Here is a 25,670-nt window from a genome sequence, read left to right as displayed (position 1 = left end):
CCTACTCTAGCCATCTTGCTCCTCACATAAGTGTACAATGCCTTAGAGTATGCCTTAATCCTATCTGTTAAAGCTTTATCATGCCCCCTTCTAGCTCTCATCCATTCTTCAGTTCCTTCCTGCCTATCTCATAATCCTCTTGAGCCCTGTCCGATTCCTGGCTCCTCAAGTAAACTTTCTTTTTCCTCTTGACTAGATAGTTCATATCCCTTGTGACCCAAGGTTCTTTCAATCTACCATCCCTTCTTTGCCTCAGTGGGACAAACCTGTCCAGCACCATCAACAAGTGCTTCGAAAACAACCTCCATATTTCTGTCGTGCATTTCCCTGAGAACATCTATTCCTAATTTATGCTCCCCAGTTCCTGCCTAATAGCATTGTAATGCCCCCTCACCCAATTAAATACTTTCCCATACTGTCTGCTCCTTTACTTCTCCATGAGTATAGTAAGCTGTGATCAGGGAGTTGTGATCACTATCACTGAAATGGTCTCCCACCTAAAGATCTGACACCTGACATGGTTCATTGCCAAGCACTAAACCCAATATGGCCTCCCCTCTAGTTGGCCCATCTACATGTTGAGTGAGGAGTCCTTCCTTGACACACATGACAAAAACTGCTCCAACCAAACTATTTGAAGTAAGGAGGTTTCAAATAATATTAAGGAAGTTAAAGTCACCTATGACAACAACTCTGTTACTTCTATACCTTTCCAAAATCTAGTAGTTGCTATTGACAGGAGCCTAGTAAACTTGGGGAATGAGACACTGTATTCAAGAGCCTAGGACATGCATCATCTATCTGGATAACCAATTTGATTCTTTGGGATCACTTCTCAAGCACCTTAATAATAGTTTGCTTTTGTTTCTGCTCACATCAAAATTTAAATACAATCTTAGATTTATGCAGATAGGTGCCATTTGGCCCATTACGCCATCTTTCTGTACAGGGAGACAAACAGTTTTATCCCTTTTTCTTTATTCAGTTTTCTTTTGAAAGTTACTCTTAAAACTATTTGTGTCAGCCTTTCAGGGCTTATCTACCAGTTCTGATCGTCTAGTTTTATGAAAGATACTACCAAGCTGGACAGGGTTCAGAAGAGATTTACCAGCATTTTGTCAGGTATGGAAGATTTGAGTGAAAAAGGAAGGTAGGATAGTCTGGGACTTTTTTCACTGGAATACAGGAGGTTGAGAGGTGACCTGATAGAGGATTTATAAAACAATGAGAGGTGGAGATAGAGTTGATGGCAGTTGGCTTTTGGCTAAGGTGGGAATTTCAAGACAAGGGAACACATTTTTAAGGTGAGAGGAGAGAAATTTAAAAAACAACAGGAGGCAAATCTTTTATGCAGAGGGTGGTTCGTGTGTGGAATGAACTTCCTGAGGAAGTGGTGGATGTGGGTACAACTACAACATTTAAAAGACTTTTGGATGGATACATAAATAGGAAAGATTTGGAAGGATATGGCCAGGAGTAGGCAAGTGGAACTAGTTTAATTTGGGATTATATTCAGCATGGACTGGTTGGACCGAAGAGTCTACTTCCATGCTGTATGGCTCTATAACAACTCTCCGTGCAAAACATTTTATGTCACCTTTGGTTCTTTTGTCAACCACCTAAAGCACACAACCCTGATGATCCATCCTTCTGTCGAAGGAAACGGACTCTCTTCATTTACACTAAACATTTCTCCAAAATCGCCCCTTAACCTTCTCCGCCATAACCGGAGCAGAAAAGGATGAACAGAAAAGGTAACAAAAACATACCTGCGTGTATTTATTTTCTCCATTTACAACTGAAGGATATCCTTCAACTAACTTCAGTATTAATTTGACCAGTCTGGATGTCTGAGACGATGACAGAGGATCCCAAACATTTTCTGCTAGACCTAGGGCGAGGATTAAAAAAACATTTTCTTCCTGCTTGAGATTTTTTGGTACTGAGTTATTTAGTTTTCGTGGAAAATTTTTGAAAAGTATACAATTGTTTTGATTATGGATAAAGATTGAAACAACGTGCAATATTAATGCCAATATTATAATGTGCAAATGTAACAGTACTCAGGTCAGAAAGGTCAGGATCACTTCATTTTTAAGTATCAGAATTAATAAGTTATTGAGGAACAAGTTTATTTTCTATTAAACCAACCAGTTATTCTAGCAGTAACTGAGTACTTCTGCAATGACTGTATGACAATTTGTAATAATGCCAAACCCTGCACGTGGCTAGACCTCATGCAATCATTACCTCTTTAAAAGCAATCAGTTAAAAAATTAGCACCAACTTTTCTCTACTTTACCTCACCATTTCTTGATTTTTAAAAAAAAAGACAATTGTATCACTGTCAACCACAAGAGTTTACATTTCTTGTCTTGTTAAGCAACACGTTCCAATAAAACACAATGTGAACTTACCTTTGTCAAGATATCTGCATTGTGATCATAGCAGCTACTTTAATAACTAACTGGATATAGATAGATAACAATGCTGAAATGGGGAAATGTTGGGCAATTTAGAGGATGCATTATTTGGATAAGACATTCTATTCCAACTTTTATTATTGAAGCTTTAATTACCTGTCAGTTTTGGTAAAACCACTTTTTCTACAATTGCAGGCAACAGGTACGTGTCAACATCATCCATCTGAGGATCCTGCCCTTCTTCACATCCGTAAAACAGCAATGATTCGAACCAGAGCATACTTTCAAAGTCACGACAATTTGGCTATTGGAAAAACAGTGATTATGCAATGTGTATTTTTCTCCCTAATAGAACACAAATAAAGCTTTGAAATAGTCATTAATTGCCATTTCATTTTCTGAAAAATGTCCACTATAAGCTTTGCAGTTTAAAGTAAACAAATGTTATCTAGTTCCTCCCTGCAGTAAAAGCAGCAGTTCAAGAAGACAGCTTACCGTACCACAACCTTTTCAAAGGCAGTTAGGGCTGGGAAACAAATGCTGGCCTAAGCAAGGGATTCCCTCATTACAAATAAGTAATTAAAAAAAAGCTGAAAACATTACATGAATTTTTCAGGATGGTTATAAGATTTGGCTTTTTTAAAAAATAAAATTTGATTGGCAAACTAGACTTTGGTTTCTAAAAAGAAATTCAGGCCCATCAAATCAGGTCGAAATGTCATGCACTACGTCATTGAAAGGATGCATTCAGATTAATCTATGGATGGGTAGAACTACATTCACCTGATACACAGCAAAACATATTAATCAGAAAACATGGTACACTACTCTCGAGGAGGGTAAAGGGTATGAATGCAGAAAACACGGAGTTGAACTCTAAGCACATTGTCAAAGCTCCCTCTATTTTGGATCTTCATTCCCTTCTCAAACCATGTGAACAAAACAATCAATCAATCAGTTTGGCTTTGCTGAGATAGACAGGAGTCACCATTTCAGAACAGGTGACACATGATCTGAAGTCACGCAAATTTAAAAAATTGTCAGTTTGCTGCTGCTGTAGATTCAACCCCATAACATATACTAGAAGTGACTGCCTTTCATTTTACTGTCCCCTTCAAACAATAGTACTTTTATTTACATAAACAAACACGTAGACCAATTTTCACATGAATAAAATTATCTGTATAAGTTATGCTCCTTTCACCCCATTCCTTCTCAGCTGCACACTATTTTTAAAATCTGTACAAGCTTTTCTACTCGTATTAATCTTGAACAATTCTTGAACAAAAGATCAAGAACACGCCACTTGATTCACCAAGTTTTTATCCTTCCTGGTGGGAGATTGGGAAAGATTACATTCCTAACGCAATAACAATGCTCCACTATAGAATGCTTTGATAAATTCTGAACACCTCTGAGCCACAATTTTTTTTAACCCAAGCAATTTCCAGGTCTCACCTCAAAAGGATTCCATTTGATGAGTTGCAACCGAATAAGTGGATTAAGCAGTTTTGGAAGGCAGAGACCAATATATGCATCTTTATAATGAACATAGTACATTTTTCGCCAGACTTCAAATCGGGTCTTAATGCAGTCAAGTGTACAGAAATCATCTAAGACGTCTTCAAATACTTTTCTTGATTCATTAACAATTCGATCTACAAAAGATGTTAGTGTTTTAAAATATTCATTGCAAATCGGTTGTTGCATTACATATACACACTTACACAGAAGCAACCCTTGGACAAAGTTTCACCAAAAATATGAAAACAAACAAACACTAAGTTAATGCAAATAAATTCAATCCCTGCAATGGATTACAGTTCCTAATGAGCATTTTCCTAGATAATGTCCTTCATCAACAAAACTTTAACATTTACAGTTTTCTAAATATTGCTTTCATTGATTTTGCAATGGGAGTATAATTTCAGTAAATTTTGCAATAGGCATACCGTTTTCCATATTAAAGCTATTGATATCTGTAGAAGTTTCTTCATCATCACTTGATAGACCTTCATGGTGTTCTGCCATCTTTCCTGCTTGCTCTCTGGCCAGTCTTCGGCGTGCTCTAATTAATTAAAAATCCACAACTAATGCCTGACATTTTCATTTGGACCATTTGCTTATCAACATTCATTTTTCTTCTAAGACTATAGAACAATAGAATGTCTCAAAAATATATGCACTTCACTCATTTAATTTCCTCAATTTACAATTTTTCTTTGTACTCTCAATGTCAATGTTAGTTTGAGTCTTAGCCATTAGCTGCTCACTTTTACACACCTTTGGTATCTTTTGCTCACAAACACCAAATATGATTAGGAATGCTCCAACTTAATTGAAGTTCCAACTGAAATGGTGTATGAGCATGGTGTAGACATGGTACAAAATACCTGGCACGATGTAGAAATAAATGTAGCTGCCTCAGTACCACATGAGGACAGAAATGACTTGCATTTATACAGTATTTTTAACAAAGTAAAAATGTTCCAAAGCATTTTATAGGAACAACACTAAACAAAATTTGACACTAACCCATATAAAGTGGCTTTCAGGCAGCTGACAAAAGCCTAGTTCAGTAAGTTTTAAGGAGTGTCTTAAAGGAAGAAAAAGGGATAGAGAAACAGTGGAAGAAGTAAGGGAATTCCAAAGCTCATATCCCAGAACACTGAGGAAATAAGCTTATGTTGTGTACTAAAAGTTGGTTAATTGGAACATTATAGGTACCTCAGGGAACTGCAGGGCTGAAGAAAATTACCCAGACGGTAAAGAGCAGAGCCATTGAGAGATTTGAAAACCAACAATTAAAAATTTTAAGCTGAAAGTGTCAACCAAGAACCAATATAGGTTAGGTGAGCAGAAGGATGATGACTGAACAGGACTTGATGGGAGGTAGGAATTTGGCAGCAGAGTTTTGGATCACCTCAACTATATAGAGGGTAAAAAATGTGAGAAGTCACTTTAGAGTTCGTTGAAAATGGTCAAGTCTAGAGGTAACAAAACCATGGATGAGAGTATCAACAGATGAACAGAGACATCAGCATAGTCAGGTGATAGGAAGAGTTAATCTTAATGATGGCACAAAAGTATTGCCAGCAGATCTCGTGGTCAAGTATGACACCACTATTCAACCTCAAATATTTGCCAGGGTGAGATGAGCGCTAGGGAATGGAGCTTGTACGAGGGACTAAAGATTGTACCTTTATGAGGATATGAGAAATACGATGAGTACGGTATTTGGTCTTGAGTCGATTGCATCATTCAATAAAATCATGGTTGATCAGACCGTGGCCTTAATTCCACTTTTGACTTGAATCCCATAACCCTGAACTTCTGCCTTACTCCACCTTGAATGTAATCAATGATTCTGCCTCCATTCCTCTACGGAAAAGAGAATTCCAAATACTAACCGAAGAAATTCCTCCCCATCTCCATCCTAATTGGGAAATCCCTTATTTTAAAGCTGTGCCCTTCCGTTTTAGATCCTTCCTGGAAGGAAACATCCTCAGCATTTACCCTCAGAACCTTATGTCTCAATAAGACTGCCTCTTATTCTTCTAAAATCTGTTGAGTATAGACCCAACCCACAACACTTTCTCTTGAAAGACTTCCTTCATTTCAGGAATCAGTCTAGTGTCCTTTCCTGAACTATTTCCAATGCATTAAAATCCCTTCTTAACCAAGGTGACCAAAACTACATGTTACTCCACCAATGCATCAATTCCCTGCATAGTTGCAGCAGACTGTCCCATTTTTATGTTTCATTTCCCTTGCAATTAGGGCAGCATTTCATTTGTCTTCTTATTTATAACTAGCACCTGATGATTTTTTGAAAATCATTACACTTAAGTCCCTTTGTACCACAGAATTTTGCAGATTCTCATTTAAATAATATTCTGCTTTTCTGTTCTTCCTACTAAAGTGACCAACTTGACATTTTCGCACATCATATCCATCTGTCAACTTCTTACCCACTCACTTTAACCTATGCCCCTTTGGAGAGTATTTTATTCATCCAACTTGCTTTCTTACTCATCCTCACATCAACAGCAAAACATAGCTGCAATCTGGGTCTTCATTTAAGTTATTAACATGGATTATAAATAGCTGAATCTCCAACATTCAAGCACGGGTCTTACAAATGCTTAGTTGGCAGAATTTTATGCACCCCCCATACTGGTATCAGACAAGCCTGCTTTCAAAAATGTAGAATGGTTAATTTTAAATGTGCAATCATACCTACGAGCCTCTCTCTCTGCAATCCTTCGCTGTTTAGCATTTTCTTGATACAGAGCTCGGTCGCGACCAAATGCATCCAGACTTGGTGTCACAACGGTTTTGTCTGCAAACGTAAAGTGAACAAAATTACAAACAGATTTCTTACAACAGTTTCAAGTAACATTAAACTCAATTTTCAGAGACCATAAAATTTAAGCCAATTGAAACCCACACCATTAGGTGTTTGTAAATGGAGTCAGGTTGAGTAAGAACTAATACAATTACCATTGAAGCTTAATTGGTTAGAGGTAAGCAAGGAGAAAGAAACAGTAAAGCTTCATATGTTTAAAATGTGCACTTGTGGTTAAATTAAAACAATTCACGGAAACATAATCTCACAGACAATGGTGCAACATTACCACTTAATGTCTGTATCTTTTGAATTCAAATTAGAAATAAGCAAGGATCTCTAATAAGACAACTTTTTTGAGAGATTAGCTTTAGAACACTTGGAAAACTTGGAACATCGAACAATCTATTCCCCTCAGCTGAACTGTCAATTAACAGATTTTAACATTTCACACCGAAGTGTAAACAAAAAATGTACTAAATAAGCAAACAGGATTTGATGAATCGTGGGTTTTGTGCCGAAAGAAATCAGCCAGCAAAATCAGCTGTTCATGCATGCCTTCTCTAATTTCTTTATATTCAAATCATAACCTGATAAAACTGGGAGTAATCGATGGATGAAATGAACCCTCAATGCAAAAAAACCTAAGCAACATAAATTGTATTTTAACCAATTCCTCCCTAGATGAATAAACTGCTTTTAGAATTATGCTTGTGATCCAAAAGCAGAGCCAAAGTTACTTATCATGTCATGGTACAAGAAGCAGCTGATCAACATTTCCCGTATGATTTGAACGTATTACATCCTCAAAATAAAGTATTTTGCTGCACCAACCCTATCTATACAAAAACATATCAAACTATCCTTTTGTAACTTTAAACTATTCCTGTCTGCTGGATTAATAAGCATTTTTTTATTTATCTAACGTATTACAACGAACAAGGCTGTTCAATGAAAAATAAAAACCTTCAAGATGGACTGACTTGAATGGCTTGAATATTCCGATGATTCATCTTTAATATCATCTTGCCGTCTCTGGACAAACCGGGCAGCCCGCTGTTTCAGCAGCTGGTGCATGGCAGATTCAAGGTCATTAACCAAGGGTACCTGAAAAATATAACATATTACGTAATACCTAGGCCCTATAAATTAGGCCCTGGTCTGTGCTAGTTACACCAAGGGAACAAATTTAAACTCAAGCTAGTCTTTACAAATCTTCAATTAAAGCGGCCAAAGTGATGAGAATCCTCTGTTATCATGAAAAAAAATTGAGAGATTTCCACATTTTGCCGAATGTGTCTGGAAACTTAATGGCAGAATGAAATACTTTTACAGTGTAATTGGAAACCACAGCAAATGGGCAAAAATGGTTATTCAATTTTTTTTCACCAACATGTTTTACACACGCAAAAAAAGCCAGTGGATAAATGTAGAAAATGAATGCAAGTCAAAGCAAAAACCATACAAAATAAAGCCAACCGTCACGTCTCAGACCTACACACAATACCAACAGCCCGGATTCTACAGCTTAAACCAAGATAATTTTCTGCATTATTGTAAAGCATAAAATTATTAAATAAAAGCATTTAAGCAGAGTTCCTGCTGCTTTGCAACGTAAAAACTGAAAATTGAGGGCTGTAACAGAAATTTCCTTAATGGCAAGTAATTTTACAAGTGTTCCAAATAAGGCTGTTTCAACAGAACTTTAATGTGTTAGGTTACCAATGATCTTTTCAAAAATTAGAGAGTTTGTGAGTCAACATATCTGATTAGGATTCGAAACAGACTACAGAATAATTTAGTCTAAGCGTGTTACGCGAATCTCCGATATTAAGAACAACTTTTAAAAAAAATCATGGTCTGTTCCTGGTTATTTGAAAATAGACTTGCAAATTCCACAACCACAATACTGGTGATAAAGGAAACAAATAAGCTTTCATAATTCAGTATTCTATGGACGCAGTGTTGATTAATCCTTTTTCAAAGCAATAAATGTTTCCAGTGCAGGTCCTCTGAGCAGTACAAACATAGAAACATGTTAATAGATAATTATTTCATGATAACTCAGTTTTCTCAGAAGAATTCTGCACTTGTCACAATTTTGAATCACTAATTATGTTTTTTCCTTATGAATATTGTCAATATGGGGAAATTTGCAAAATCTTTGTCCTAAACCATGGCTTGGCAAATGGTTACTGCAGTACTATTCCGACCAATAAAGCTCTTACCTAAAATATAAATCCATTTTCTCCACTGTTCAAATGCTGACAAGCTTCCTCGGCATTTCCGGTATTTCAGATTTTTTGCACCATTTACACTTCTTTATAAACTTACATGTTTTTAACTAAGTAAAAATCTCACAAGGCATAAAGATTAGCAACTAAAAATTTGAAAGCTGCCATGAATTTATCCCACTCACTTATCACAATGAAATATATTCCATTCTAACATAAAAATGTCCTACGACTGTTAAAGGTTTTTTAAACCTTATAGCTCCTATTTACACTGTCATTGAAAACAAATATCTTCCCTTGCAACTTGATTTCCTAAAGATATTGAATGCACAACCAGCTGCTATGGGTCAAAATGAACAAATTAATACAGATTACTGGCAACACATGGAAAGCTTCACCACAAGCAGGCTAATTGTTCAATTCATGGTAGGATACCCCATGTTACAATTACTGCCTGTACTTTGTGACAAAATGTGTAATTTCACTCATCCAAGCTTTTGAAATTCCTACATTACATTTATTTGATATCATTCAAAAATACAATCTTTGAAAATATATGAATTACACACACATTCTAATGTTAGGGCCTAAATATTTCATATTTCCAAATACAGCATAGAGGAAAGATGCTAATGCACTTCAAATGAAGCATCATAGTGTGAAACTTCATTACAACACTGCAGACTAGACCAAATTCATAGTCAATTATGCAACATGTATGGAGTGATGCAAGCAATTCATCCTGTAGTTTATGACTTTAAAGATAACAAAGGACATTAAACAAACTGATCTGACTGCTCCAGTTGTGGACAGCACTTTGAAGTATTCCTCCTCGTGCCTCAGCAAAGACATAAACTAAATGCAAATAAATCTTGAGATTACAAAAAAGAAATACTGCACTGCTCAAGAAATTCTAGAGAAAAACTAATTCTCCCTCCAGGACAGCTTTTAAAACTACACCAGTTCAATACTGCATGTTTACTAACTTATCAGTTTAGTTTTAATGAAGAAAAATATTGACAATTAAATAAACTATACAGTAGCATGACAGGGGTTCACAGAATGTGACAGTATAACAAGTAATGACTTCAAAGGGAGGAAGATTTAATTAATGTTGCACTGTATTTTACAATAAAAATGCAAAAATATTTAAATTCCATTTTTTTTAGCATAGTATCTTTGTCAAAGTAAAGGTGCAAGTAAACTAACCAGAAGTGCCTTTGAAGTCAAGGAGGTATTGGGGATGAGGTCCTGAGGGCTCCCCGAAATTAAATATACATAAGTTAAACTACGGCTTCACTCTTTCCTTAATCAAACTAAATTTTGTTGAAGGCAAAAGGTGGAAAGTGACGTGGCCATTTTTTCTCTCATGAAAATACATGTTTCCAGACTACATTACCATGGGTAGCATAAATTCTTTCTGATCAGTGGGTGCTTGTTGCAATTATCCTTTAAAGCTGTTTAAACATGAACATAGGAACAATATAATTTTTGTGTCACACAAGACTGCATGGTGCAGGAACAGGAACAAAGTGGTGATGACCAAACTATAAACTTTACTGACTTTAGAAAAAAATGGACTTGCAAAAGTCCCTAAAATCAACTTTAATTTCTTCTTTCTCAGCCTCCTGCAAACTTCTTCATGGGTCAATAGTAAATTATATTTGCCAATGCTGTTTAATAAATAGGGAAGAACGTGATCTATCAAATTATGTTTTTCAATACATTTCTAGTTTTAGAATCTCCCGATAGTATTATTTATCTTTAATTTTTGTTGTTGCCATTACTTGTAACCTGACCAGATCATGAAAATAAACTTACCCAACATCCTCAGGCAATGAATTGCTTTGAAACATACTCATTTATATCAGGGTGACCTATATCTTTCAACCCAAGCTATACTTTATGGTATACACCCCCCAAACACTTTCTAAGAAGTGCTACCTTCAGTAAATGCTTAATCAGTTGATGCAATAACTATTCTTTTATATAGTGCTTATTAGGAGAAAGTGAGGACTGCAGATGCTGGGGATCCGAGCTTAAAAATGTGTTGCTGGAAAAGCGCAGCAGGTCAGGCAGCATCAAAGGAGAAGGAGATTTGACGTTTCAGGCATATGCTTATTACTCTAGCATTACATAACAGTGGCCACAATGGGGAGAAGTCCAAACTTTTACAGCAAAAACCAAGTCATGAGGACATTATAGTTATTCTTGTTTTAAGTAAGTTAAGGGTAGCTGTTTGGAAACCCATTAATTTTGTTGCATCCTTGCCAAAATAATTGTCATTCATGTCACTAGTCCACTTACATTTACCATGTTTTGTTTCTTCCTATTATAGATGAAGATAAGGGTGAGCCATCTTTTAAAATATATGAATCTAGTTTAGTTATCACAGTTTGATTATTAGGTTCTACTCTGCATTGTGGACACTTAAGCTTTTAATTATTACCTTTCATTTTCTACCAAAGATAGTGCTGCATTTTTATTAACTCATAATTCAGGATTTATAGCACATTCTTATTCAGTGGTAAAATATATCAGACCACAGAATGAGTACGTGCAATCAACTGAATGTATTATTTTCTTAATATCCCAGGTTCTCAGAATATGCATCGGTACTTCTTAGTTCCAAGAAAAAAAATCTTAGGCAAGATAGCAAGACTATATTGCAGAGCTTCAAACTGTTGTTAAGATTTTACAAACGTAGGACAACAGTTTGAGATTATAATCATCCATTGAGAGGGAGGCTCTAACATTTAAGTAACTCAACTTTTTCCCAAGATAAACTATGCACCTAAAGAGACACTCAAGGTAGAGATATATAATATGAAGATAGCTGCCGAGTGTCAGTCAAACTCAACTGGTGTAGAAAATGGTACTATAGGCTTTCATGTTTGGAGAAACCTTTGTACTCCAGTGATCAGCTTCTCCTCACCTCAAGTTGGGCTAACATACTATGACCAATATATTTGCTTCAGTGGGTGCTTGGAGCTTAGAATCTCTGCTCAACACGTTGATGGAATGCAATGCACCAGGCAAACAAACATGATGTCTGTTTAAAAGCGTATTAGAAAATACAAGCAAAAACTAAAAGTTCAGCTGGGTGTAAAGACAACTAAGAGAAAAGTTGTCATAAACTGTTCACCTCACAGCCTTCTGCCTCTCTCTTCAGCAACTGCAGCAGACTGGCATGCCAGAGTGCAGCTCCTGAGTCACACAAGGCAACACTAAATGCAGTGTTAACCACCACAGTGCAAATCAATGTGTAATAAGATGGAAGACTGCCACACTAAAGCATCAACCTAGGTGTGGCTCAAATCTCTACATATGGAATGTGAAAAAGGATGTAGAATTCATCTAGGGAAGTACTTAATCATACTAAAGTTTCTTTAATGTGCTTTGGACTTAAGTCTGAATAGTGTACCTTGAATACTACACCCTTTCTAATGATATGAAAAAGCAAACTAAGTAATCAGCAATTTGAGACAGGAGGACATTCTCTAATTGCTGGTTTCTACCTTAACACAATTAGGCAGTTTTGCTTCACAATATTTATACATAAATTAAAAAGAACTATAATGTATTTTTATTTCCTTAGTCAATCATTGAAGAAAATGGGGAGAGTCTTTTTTCACAGAAGGATGACCCGAGATTTAAGATTAGAATGGAGATTGACAGTGAGTTAAGTTGAACACTTGAAGTTGAAGATAAGTTGAATGCTTGTCTGAATTGAGTATAACTTCTTGGGGAAACAAAAAAAAGAGAAACAACCTAGGATAAATAAGAGGAGTTATTCCTGGAGACAAAGAGCAGAAATATGATAAGAAACAGGGCTAAGAGAAGGGTTGGTTCAAACAAGAAGCTTCAATGGGCTAAATGGTTGCCATGAATTCCAAATAGTGAAGACTTAATGCACAGTACTTAAATTCAAACTCATTTTATATTGGAATTAGTTACCAGATTTCAGATTTAGAATCTGTTATGCCACCTAAGATGGAAGAAGCCACTTATTTCAAGGAACACTGTCAACAGAAATTCTTGATTAAACGTTCCAGTCAAAATTCAAACCAAGGAAGTTACGAAAAGGAGGGTAAAGTTCTAACGAAGGTTCATCTGCTACTTTGCATTCAAGTTTCTGAAGCTGAGCAGAGCCAGGTACAAAAGAAAGTATTCTGGGTGGGCAAGAAGAGGAGTGGTACATTACATTTTGGCTGCTTTATTGCTCTTCCATTTGCATGACATTTCACAGTTCATTTCCTTCAACAAATGTATTGAGAGTTCTCACCACTACTTACTACAGAAAGTATTCTGTGTTAGTTTATCTGACAAGTGGCAACTTTTCAGTGCTAGAAGGTACTCTGAAAGCTCATGAGCTGGAACATTTAAGTGATGAAATTCAAAAATTAATTTAATACAAAAATAAACCACAGCCATGCAAAATTCACATAAGTTTTCTTTTCAGGCAAACTGTCAAAGTATTCACAAATAAACAGGATCCTGAAAATGAGAAAAGTCACGATATAAACGTCATACCCTTCGGTCCAACTAGTCCATACCAACCATGTTCCCAAACTAAACTAGTCCTACTTATAACCCAAGATATCCTGAAACTCACAGTAAAACTTAAAAGCAGAGTTAATTTCTGTTTAACTCATCCAGATTCCCTTCAATGTGTAATGGGAGGGCTGTAAACTCATCTCAAAAGCACAGGATGTTCAGAATCAAACAACTTTGTGACATCCACTGCCATGATTAATACTGGTCATTAAGATGGCCTGCATAAAAAAAATTGATGCTAGGAAGTTCCTAGCTAGAAAGAAAATGTTAGCATATTAAGTATTTATCATGCTTCCCTCTTTAAAATATTTTCCTAAGAAATTGACTGAAGATCTCTACAGAAGATCATGGATTCCCTAGTGTGAAAACAGGTAATTTGGTCCAGCAAGCCCACAGTGACCCTCCAAAGAGCATCCCACCCAGACCCAACCCCTATCCTATTGCTCTATATTTTCCCTGACTAATGCCTCTAGCCTACATATCCCTGAACACTATGGGCAATTTAGCATGGTCAATTCACCTAACCTGCACACCTTTCGACAGTGGGAGAAAACAGACTGTGGAGTTTGGAATCAAAACCGGGTCTCTGGTGCTGTGAGGCAGCAGTGCTAACCACTGAGGCACCGTGCTACCCCTACAAAGCTGAAGACATAATTGTGTACACTTACTTTGTTACTTAAGAATGAGCTTGTTGTCCAACATAACAAACTTATTTTCCAATTTGTCCAAGTGTTCTTTTAGTTGGCAAGGTTGTCTATTTTCAATTTTTATTTTCAACTCTCTTCCGTCTACACTAAGCTCACTGGGAACCATGCATGGAACCTATTGGCAAAACTTTTTGTTTTTGGACGTGATTGCTTCCCACGTAGCACATTCACTACAGTAAGAATAGCTAGTGGACTGCAGCCACAAGTCCAAGTTCATCATACCAGACTGTAGTCATTTTCTTTTGGACAATGTGTCTCTTTGATATTTTGAACAATTCATTAACTTGAAACAATCAGCTCAAGTATACTGAAATGCCCTTCAACGGCTGTTCCCTTGAGAAATACAGAATAATATTAAAAAGTCTAAATAAACATTAACCCTATAATCAAAGTCATTACCAGGACAGCTAGTTAGGCTTTAGCAAATGCAAAACATTTAGGTTGCTTTTCTAGAATTAGCTATGAACTGATGAGAGTTGTGCAGTTCCAAAAAACATGGTGATGTAGTAAATGGAGATTACACTTTTTTTTATACACAGGGAATTACTCTTACTATTCCATTAATTTTTTCCTCTTCCTTTAGTCAAGTACAGCCATCAGGTACCCACCTATTTTCTCTATCATGTTTACACATTTAAGGTGCAGTATTCTTTGTGAAAGGAATCTGGTAGGGGGTAGCTGGAATGTAAAGTATCCAGTACAAGAGGGTGCATGCATGGATTAACATCAATCTATTTCATCGGTGTAGTGGCATTTGTGGTGAGGACCCTTAATACATGAAATTAAATTTTTGGTTTACTTACAAGCAGGAAGTCCATAAACAATTACTTCAACTTACCTTTTCATTGAAACACTCAAGCAAGTCTCGGACATACCCTCGCATTTCTTGAAAAAATCTATACCGTCCACTATCATCTGTGATGCCTTCGAGTCTTTCTATTGTTTTAGATGAGTTTTCCAGATCTTCATTAAGTTTGTCAAGCCGTTGCTGATTTGTTTTGTGCACTTCTTTCATTGAATCCAACCTAACAACAACAGCAATCCATGAAAATTATTTTGACCATTGACCTAAAACACTAAATAGGAATAATACAGTTACCACAGTCAAAATTGAAGCATCAAATATATTCTTTAACCAAATTATACGAAGGACATGATGTGTTATAACAATGTGAATAATCCAATAGTCCCACTAAGAAACCATTCTGGCATCGGTACATTGTTGAACTTGTCTCATTAGGGACAAATATATGCCTCACTCCACGGGGCAACGATCTTTATGCTGTACAATTAATAAATTGAATTCTAAAGTTACAGTATTACCATGCTACTGGCTTGAGACCAATACCTGAAAAGGTCAATTCGTAGCCAGCAAACCAGAGCAATAATGCAAGGTATCTCTGGCACAGCATGTATGTGTATAGGAGAGTTCTGTTGGTAAATTTTGAATGTTTGAGTATGAAAGCCCAATACTTTCTACTCTGAAGTAAATATAAATAAATTTCTAGTTTAATTTATAAAGATTTCACAAAATCCAATGCATCAGAGACATTAAAATCTAAACCAATACTGTTGTGGAGTCAAGTCCAAGTAGAATGAGAGGCAGAGACTACTTTGCAGCAAGGAAAAATTGAAGTATAATTGACCCTGCACTCAATCAGACTTATCCTCTTGATTTTTGTTTTGAACAAAAACTAATTATAAATTTAATCCTTTTACAAGCACAATGTCTCTCTTTTGGTTTTCTATACTGTACTACACTTTTTGATTCAGTGGTAGAAATGGACTCAAACTACTCCAAGATCAACTGACTGCATGGGGGAAAAAAGGAGTGATAGTTTAGAGAAAATTGCAATAAAAACTGAAATGATCATTGAATGGAACACAGCCTGATAGACTGATGAGAAGAACGACTACTACAGTATTTATTTGTTTAACTAGCATCAATGAAGAAAGAAATTACATAATAATTGATCAGATTGGGCCTAAGATTGTCTCTGAAACTAGATGATTCTTTAGTCTTTCTCAAGAATATACTTTACTTTCCTCATTTAACATGAAATTGAGAGCTTGGAAATAAAGTTATGGTTGTACAACGTCAAATGGGTCAAAATACCAAGCCAAAACTACATCAACAATGATTTTTGTACCTATACTGTCTTAGATTCCAGCTTCTCAAGGCATTCCTCATCACTGTCAATACAAATATCCTCCATCCTCACACTCAATATATTGTGAGACTTGCCGCTCCAAAAATCCAAGGTATTTATGTAGAAATTACTTCTATGTTAAAATTCTTAGGTTTTTCCTTTCTTAGATTTCATGGATAGATGCGAATGGACTTTATAATTCAAGTGAACTGAATAAAGTAACAGGTATTTTTGTCATAAACGTCTTCTCACTGTACTAAATGTTGCAATAGATTCAACAGTTGATCAATAAACTTTCACTTTACAGTAGAAACATATAATATATTTTCTTAAATCTTGCCTTATGTCACACTTGCACAAGACTCTCTAAGATCCAATTCTTTAAAAGTTATTGGGAACAGTTTCAGAAGTGCAAATATGATATTGCATTCTTAAAACACAAAAGACTGCAGTCACACAGTCATAACCGATGTCGTGTTCCAAGACAACATCGAATACTGGCTGATGTCTTCTTATGTAGAATATGTGCTGCTTAGTGAATGTCCCACGACACAATTCTGTCACTTCTTCAGCAGGCTATTTTGTGCCTGAAGGATAGAAAGCTACAGCACAGGTCTCAGAAGCCTGTTTGAGAGAGCTGGTCTGCCCTACCTGTCTTTAAGGCGTTTCTTTACCAAATCAATAGTAACAGGAGGCATCTCATTAATGGAAGGTTTGAAAGCAATAGCATTATCTGTCTTGATTGGTTTAGATTCTGTTGTTCCATAGGTGCTAAATGTATAAGGAAGGTTGTAGGAAGAATCATATGGCATAGCCTGGTAGCTGTTCTGGTAGTAAACATTAGTTGAATCGGTTGGATGGCTGCTTTGCACCTGCACAGAAAATAAACATTATGACTACATACACCAAATTTAACTTCTGCTTTTCCTGAAGATACAATAAAAATCTTAACTTTGCAATATAACTTGGATATCTTTCTCGTTTGCACACACACACACACACACACAATACAATATATACAAGTCCAAATATCAATATCTTCATGCCAAACAGCAAAAGAAAATTAGTTGTAACTTCTACCTGTTTAGTTTACTTCACATATATGCAATTTTTAAAAGAAATTAAATAATTCCCTTTCCAAGTTCTGTACTCTGTATTCGTTTTGGATAACATGCTATTTCATTAGAAATGTTTTAAAAACTTTATATTTTGGGAAAAAGCAAAATTCCAGGTTAAAAAAAAACACTGCTTAGTGATTGTTTTCTTAGTAGCAAATACGCATGCTACTTGAATTGACCAATGTCAAAATATGACAATGAACGAACATATAAATGCAGGGCTATTAGAATAGTCAACACTGAAAATAATTTGATGTTCATGTTCAAAACATTTGATTCTATAAAGACTTCAATGAATTTTTTAAAAAAGGAAACGTAAACCAAAAAGTTTTATATCTGAGTTAGTGACAGCCTACTAGCCAACATAAATTAGCAGGTTAAATTAAGAAAATTGTTACCTGAGGGACACTAATTCCTTTTCTGATCTGCTCCTGTTCCCACATCTTTAATTCTTCATCCTGCTCTGTTGTATCCAATGCTTCATCATCACTTCCTTCGATCCCTGTTCACAAACAGAAGTAAGAGGGCAACCAGTTGAGTACTTATTGTCAGGCTGTTTTAACTTGACATTACTGCAATCATGAAGCTCTTTCTTGAGACTTTTCCTTGTTTGGTTGATATTCTAATCACAAAATTATCATTCGCAGGTCTTAACGGTAGGGCCCTGGGGAGCGTTGTTGAACAGAGAGACAGGTGCATAGTTCCTTCAAAGTTGCATCAAAGGTAGACAAGGTGGCTAAGAAGGCGTTTAGCATGCTTGCCTTCATTGCTCAGACCACTGAGGATAGGAATTGGGAAGCGATGTTGTGGTTGTTTAGGACATTGGTGAACCCACTTTTGGAGTACTGTGTACATTTCTGGTCACCCTGCTCTAGGAAGGACATTATTATATTAGGAAGGATACAGAAAAGATTTACAAGGATGCTACCGGGACTGGAGGGTAAGGCGAGGTTGGGACTTTTTAACTGGAGCATGGAAGGTTGAGACATGACCTGATAGAGATTTATAAAATCATGAAGGGTCTAGTAGAATAGGAATTTTTTTTTGCCTAGAGTTCAAAACAAGAGGGCATAATTTTAAGCTGAGGAGAAAAATGAGAGAGACCTAAGGGGCAAAGTTTCCACACAGGTAGTGGTTCATATGTGGCATGAACTGCTGGAGAAAGTGGTAGATGCAAGTACAGTTACAACATTTAAGATAGGTACATGAATAGCAAAGGTTCAGAGCGATATGGGCCAAACCCAGGTAAATGGGACTAGTTTAGTTTGGGAAACCAGGTCGGCATGGAAGAGTTGTACTGAAGGTTTTGTTTCCGTGCTGTATGATCCTATAATGGTCAGTGAACTTGCCAGAGAATGTTAGGACTTGCTAATTCCAAAACTTGGCATGTATCAATAAAAGTTCTTCAATATGATTAGTTCAGGAGGCATGTAAGTCATGTCCCCTGTCAACATAGGTTCCAGGCTCCGTGGACTGGCACACACAGAAATCAATTTCCAATGAATACTAATTCCAGCAGAACAAGATCAAAGTTTATAAGCAAAAGTGTATTACAGATCAGTGACAGTTTGGCGATCATTGAGTGCAAGGTCATTGATGCCATTAAATGATGCTCTACATAACTGTCCTGTACAAGCACTGACCTATTTCTTCCGCAATCTTTTGCCTTTGTGTTTTCTCCTTCACCGAAAAAACAATCCTGCGCTTCTCATCATCATCATCACTAGCGTCATTCTCATCTTCACGTACAAGTCGGTTCGTACTTGTCTCAATTTCTACAGCAGGACAATCCCCAAGCTCACGAGCCATCTGCCTCCTTTTGCGAGCAGCATGGATAAAAGCAGCATCCGGAATTTCTCCTAAAAGCATTAGCTGTATTAACTGCAATGTTCCCTTTACGTTATATACAGTTTTATTTATATCCCTGAAAGTTATGCAATGCATATGCCCAGTTTCCAATATTTTAAAGCATTCAATGCACAGTTAAAAAGTCACAGAAGTATATGGGTATATAATAGGAATTTCAACATTTCAGCACATAAATTATTACTCGAATTGGTGACTGAAGAAAAACTGATCAGATTTTCTACAGTTAGATCATACTCAAACACTTGAAATAAAACTGCTTTACTATATTGCCACAAAAAGTGATTTGTAGTAAGCTATTGTTGCTTGGTTCCTTTGCGAATTTATTTCTGAATGTTGCCAGGACAACAGTTTACCTGTATGGTAAATTCCATACAGTATAATGCTCATAAACTTGCAAAATGGTTATCTAGAGGTTAAAATGAAATCACTAAGGCATTTCATGTTTGTACACATTTCACACCTGGTCGAAGTGCATTTAGTGTAGATAGAGTGTTAGCAAATGCTCCCACAGCTTTGGCTTTGCCTTCTTCATCCTGCTCATCACTGTCTACCTCCATTTCCTCCTCTCCTTTCTCACTTTGGCCATCATCTTGTACAGGTTCCTTCACCAAGGCAGGTTTATCTACTGTGACATCTGCTGAGAAAGAAAATGCTGCTGCAGACAGTCGCATAGAAAAAACTTAAGAGCATTGGATACTGTCAATTCAACATGAAATCTATATTTTGAACAGCAGGAAATTAACAAAAGTCAAACTCTAACATTTGGCATATTTTGGCATGACAAACAGGATTTCTACTGCTCATAATACTTAAGCTAAAATGAAAACTTGCTACATCAAATTGCTATGATGTTACAAGGCACAAATACCAACTTTATATTTATTTTAACAGGTTGAATGATTGCTTTTGCTGCAATTCCTTGTCAGGATGAATTAGTTCATTTGAGGTTGACTCAGTTTTTTCAGTCACAATTTTTAAAAGGTTTTTAAGTAGAATTAGAAAATAATTTTGTTCAGTCCTGCAACAGTGTCATGATAAATACAGCTAATTCAGCAGGCATAACCTACAAACAATGCATAACTCATGTATGTTTTCTTTTATCAAAGACAATCCTTCAAATTCATTCTATGTATTGTGGAAATAAAATTGTTGTATACATTCAATTTTCATTGCAAATATATACAAAAGCTATCAAAAGGTAGATTATTCTTCACACTAAGAGAGTTTGTATTGTAGCAATTTCTTGCTATTGCTTCTGAAATTAATTAAAGTGTTAAGGTAGTTATTAAATGAAGATGCATTCTATACCAATGACATATTCCACAATGAACCTCACTGCCTTGTCTTGCAAATGCAATTACTGAAAGGAATGTTTGCCACTATACTTTGATTTCTTTGATAATATTATGTGCCAAAATATGACTTCTATAACTTTGAAAACGATAAGTATATACTTTAAGGACATACTAAAAACCAACACACACATCACATTAAACAGGTAATTTACCAGCATTTGGTATAAACATATTTACATTAATTTACAAACTACACTTTCTCTCTGGAAATGGTGGAATACCAAATATCAACATTAACTTCATCTGCAAAACACTGCAATCCTTCACAGACAGTTATATACCATCATGGGTCACTGGTCTAGTTCAGCCTACATGCTGCCTTCAGATTACCTGTTGACCAACAAAGTAAGGCACATATCATTCAAAAGCTTTGAAAACACACTGAATATTTAACAATTGCGTTCAATAATATCTAATTAACAGTGTTAGCAGTATCAGGTTTTCTGTTACTTTTAAGATTGCAAAACTGAAGTATGTGCAAAGATAGGCAGACCGAGTCACAAAGCAATTTGAGCACAGGAATGAGAATTTTAAATTTGAGAAATTCCTGGAGTGTAGGTAAGCACAGCAGTGATAGGCAAATGGAACTTTGTGAGAGATGAGTTAGGACATAGACAACATTTCCTTGGATCTGAAATTAATGAAGAGTGGAAGTCTGGGGTGCAGGGTAAGAAACAATTATTAGAAACTATGGCTTGAACGTACACAAACTTACTTTGCTCAGAACGTTTTGTTTTACTAGCAACTCAGATCCCTGAAAGTAACATTTCACAATTCAAAGTTTACAGCAGATATGAAAAGAGTATTTATGGAATAGAAAGCGCATTGGCTGGTTTCAAGACAACCCATTTACAGCAGATATAAATAAAACAATGAACTGTTCACCTCTGCAATGCTTGTACTTACTTGAAACCTGAGAATTCAGGTCACTTTTTGCCAAGGATTTTTCAAGATCCTCCTTGTACTCTTTCTTGAGTTTATTTACAATCTTTTTACTGTAATTTGATTTCTTCACTTTAAAAACCTCTTCTTCTGCAGACAAGAAAAGAAAAAGATAAATATGAATGTTTAAACACCAGGCATGTGGAACTTACACTAAGGAACTCTCCTATTCAACAAAAACTTATTTGAAAACTTATTTCAAAAAGTTAGACGTCATTTTGATAATCTAATGATTAAAACAAAAACAAAACTTGAAAAGATTCTCTAATCACTTACTAAAACACCTTTTCTCTTCTACTGACAGACACTCACTTGATCATAAAAGCTTCTCTTTTGTGACACTGCTCACTAGTCAAGTATCTATGAGGTCAGTTACGCTTACATTACCGACAATTTGCCAAGTTGTGAGGAATGCAGCACACTGGTCTTGGTGTTATTCATCTAACCACTTATATAATTATAATAAAGCATTAGTATCTGGTTTGTTGGATGCACTTCTATCCATTTTCTATTGCAAAGTCTAACCACAAGCATATTTAAATATGGTTCAAACACAAAAGCAATAATTCAGAGACTATGAGATAAATTCCTAAACTGCTTAAAGAAGCAGAAATCGAATGGGATCATGAAAATAAATAAGCACTTTTGCTGTCATTTTTGTCAATAACGTAAAATTTATGATTTTGAAATTAAGGCTTGCAATAAAAATTTGCATTTCATAGCATATCAATAATTTGTTGGTGTTTGGACCTTTTAATAATTTCTTTAATAATAAAGGCTTGAGCTCAAAGTTTGCAGTGCAGTTGATAGCCTAATAGGAATTATTATTGAGCTTGAGATAGTAAACACACTTTATGCCCACAATTCCAAGACAATGTTATTTTTACATAGACAGTTTTCAATACTTCAGTTACGCTCCCTTCCTTCCAATATATTTAAAACTGTTCAATTACAGATGTGATCTAATTCCATCTTTAATTATTCTTAGCACAAGAAATACCCAAAGCTGGCAGATCAATTCTGTTTTATCTAAAAACTAACTCTTATAAGTTGATAAATATTAACTCTAATGCTGCAAGATACACAATAATTTGTAAGAGACTGAGAATTATCTAATATATAGGCTTCCATCTAGAACTGGATGTAGGTTTGCTCAATGATCTAGAAGGCTCGTTTTCAGATGTTTCGCCACCATACAAGGTAACATCATCAGCGAACCTCCGAATGAAGCACTGGTGGTGTAGCCCGCTTTCTATTTATATGTTTGAGCTTCCTAGGGTCGGTGATGTCATTTCCTGTGCTTTTTCTCAGGGGGTGGTAATTGGGATCCAAGTCAATGTGTTTATTGATGGAGTTCCAGTTGGAATGTCATGCTTATAGGAATTCTCGTGTGTCTCTCCAATTGGCTTGGCCAAGGATGGATGTGTTGTTCCAGTTGAAGTGGTGTCCTTCCTCACCCGTATGTAATGATACTGGTGAGAGGGGGTCATGTGGCTCGTTGATGTTCATGGATACTGGTGGCTAGTTTTCTGTTTGCCTGATGTTGTGTTTGTCACAGTTCTTGCAATGTATTTTGAAAATGACATTAGTTTTGCTTGTCGTCTGTATAGGGTCTTTCAAGTTCATTAGCTGCTGTTTTAATGTGTTGGTGAGCTTGTGGGCTACCATGTAGCCAAGGGGTCTGAGTAGTCTGCCAGTCATTTCCAAGATGTCTTTGATGTAGGGGAGAGTGGCTAGGGTTTCTGGACGTGATTTGCCTGCTTATTTGGGTTTGTTGCTCAGAAAGTGGCAGACTGTGTTCATCAGGTATCCATTCTTTTTGAATACACTACAGTTAATTTTCCTCTGCTCTGCAGTGTGTGGTGGCTCGTTGAAGTAATGTTCTAATGCAGCAAACCACCCACTTACGACCCCTGAGAAAAGAACAGGAACTGACATCATCATAACAAATGATGTCACCACAGGAAAAGACACTACCAACCCTAGGAAACTCAAACATATGAATAGAAAGTGGGCTACATCACCAGTGCTTCATTCAGAGGCTCACTGAAGATGCTGGAAAATCTCAAGTCTGGCAGCATCTGTAAGGAGAGAAAAGAGCTGACGTTTTGAGTCTAACTGACCCTTTGTCAAATTAAAAAAAGGGAGAAATAGGGAGGTATTTATACCAGGCTGAGAGAAGGTGAGTCATGGCTCCAGAAGCAAAGGCAGCAATAAAGAAGTGACAGTGACAGTGCATAGAGATTAGGAGCTATGAATGACCAAAGCTGAAGCCAGTGCTATGTGACAAAATATGTGGGGGATGGGTGAAGCAGAGGACCTGGAAAAATTCATAAACTTCGCTTCCAGTTTCCATCCCTCCATCACCATCACCTGGTCCATCTCCGACACTTGCCTTCCTTTCCTTGACCTTTTTGTCTCCATTTCCGTCAATAGTCTATCCACTAATATCCATTACAAACCCACTGACTCCCACAGCTATCTGGACTACAGCTCTTCTCACCCTACGTCCTGTAAGGACTCTATTCCTTTCTCTCAGCTCCTTCGCCTCCGCCGCATTTGTTCCGTTGAGGCCACTTTCCAAAGCGGTGCTCTCAATATGTGCTCCTTCTCCAACCGTGGCTTCCCACCTACAGTTGTTGACAGGGCTCTCTACAGCGTGCGGACCATCTCCCGCGCCACGACCTTCATCCCCTCCCTCCCCTCCCAGAACAAGGATAGGGTGTCTCTTGTCCTCACCTTTCATCCCACCAGCCTTCACACGCAAAAGTAATCCTGCGCTATTTTCGCCAACTCCAACACTAAACACATCTTCCCTTCCCTCCCCAGTCTGCATTCCGCAGAGATTGTTCCCTCCGGGACAACCTAGTCCACTCCTCCATCACACCTAACACCTCTCCCATCACACATGACACTTGCCATGCAATCGCAGAAGGTGCAACACCTGCCCCATTACCTCTTCCATGCTCACCATCCAAGGTCCCAAATATTCATTTCAGATTAAGCAGCATTTCACTTGGACCTCTTTCAATTTGGTCTATTGCATTTGTTGCTCCCAATGTGGTGTCCTCTATATCGGAGAGACAAAACGCCGACTGGGTGATCGCTTTGCTGAGCACCTTCGGTCTGTACGCAATCAGGTCCCAGACCTTCCCTTGGCTTGCCACTTCAACACACAATTCTGCTCCCATGCCCACATGTCTGTCCTTGACCTGCTGCAGTGTTCCAGTGAAGCTCAGCGCAAACTGGAACAACAGCATCTCATCTTCTGACTAGGCACATTACAGCCTGCCAGTCTCAACATTGAATTCAACAACTTCAGATGATTATCCCATCTCGACCCCTCGGTTTTATTCTGCTCCATAATTTTATTTCATTTATTTTATTTAATTTTCTTTCGCTGTTCTGTACCTCTTATTTCTTGACTGTCTCTCTTTCTCTCGCTCCCCACTCTCTCATCACCTTTTTCCTCTCCTCTTCCCCTTCTCCAATTTTCATTTTGCCTCTGCTTCACATATTTTGTCACATAGCACTGGCTTCAGCCTTGATCATTCACAGCTCCTAATCTCCCCATAATCTCTCTATGCACTGTCACCTCTTTATTGCTACCTTTGCTTTTGGAGCCATGACTCACCTTCTCTCAGCCTGGCATAAATACCTCCCTATGTCTCCCTTTTTTTAATTTGACAAAAGGTCAGTTAGACTCTAAACGTCAGCTCTTTTCTCTCCTTACAGATTCTGCCAGACCTGCTGAGATTTTCCAGCATTTTCTTTTTGGTTTCAGATTCCAGTATCCATAAGACAGAGGAGCGGAAGTAAGGCCATTTGGCCCATCGAGTCCACTCTTACAGATTCTGCCAGACCTGCTGAGATTTTCCAGCATTTTCTTTTTGGTTTCAGATTCCAGTATCCATAAGACAGAGGAGCGGAAGTAAGGCCATTTGGCCCATCGAGTCCACTCCCCCAT

General features: G+C 37.0%; 1 protein-coding gene across 2 annotated transcripts in view; it reads right to left on the bottom strand.

Moving 5' to 3' along the window:
* paxbp1 (PAX3 and PAX7 binding protein 1) overlaps positions 1–25,670 on the bottom strand; it is a 52,128-nt gene that overhangs the window by 22,103 nt on the left and 4,355 nt on the right. Inside the window, exons 2-13 of one of the 2 annotated variants that reach the window (XM_043701318.1) lie at positions 21,668–21,793; positions 19,867–20,043; positions 19,181–19,396; positions 17,936–18,039; positions 17,071–17,291; positions 15,108–15,294; positions 7,755–7,878; positions 6,663–6,765; positions 4,376–4,491; positions 3,882–4,081; positions 2,580–2,727; positions 1,770–1,891 (exon numbers count right to left, since the gene is read on the bottom strand). In XM_043701318.1, coding sequence (XP_043557253.1) covers positions 1,770–1,891; positions 2,580–2,727; positions 3,882–4,081; positions 4,376–4,491; positions 6,663–6,765; positions 7,755–7,878; positions 15,108–15,294; positions 17,071–17,291; positions 17,936–18,039; positions 19,181–19,396; positions 19,867–20,043; positions 21,668–21,793 — 1,844 coding nt within the window. The remainder of the gene's footprint in view (positions 1–1,769; positions 1,892–2,579; positions 2,728–3,881; positions 4,082–4,375; positions 4,492–6,662; positions 6,766–7,754; positions 7,879–15,107; positions 15,295–17,070; positions 17,292–17,935; positions 18,040–19,180; positions 19,397–19,866; positions 20,044–21,667; positions 21,794–25,670) is intronic. The other variant, XM_043701319.1, reaches the window with a different exon arrangement.

This window comes from Chiloscyllium plagiosum, chromosome 12 (assembly GCF_004010195.1).
Source record: "Chiloscyllium plagiosum isolate BGI_BamShark_2017 chromosome 12, ASM401019v2, whole genome shotgun sequence".
In the NCBI taxonomy this organism is placed as follows: domain Eukaryota; kingdom Metazoa; phylum Chordata; class Chondrichthyes; order Orectolobiformes; family Hemiscylliidae; genus Chiloscyllium; species Chiloscyllium plagiosum.
Note: the sequence above shows the minus strand (reverse complement) of the source record. Positions and strands in the feature narration are given on the sequence as shown.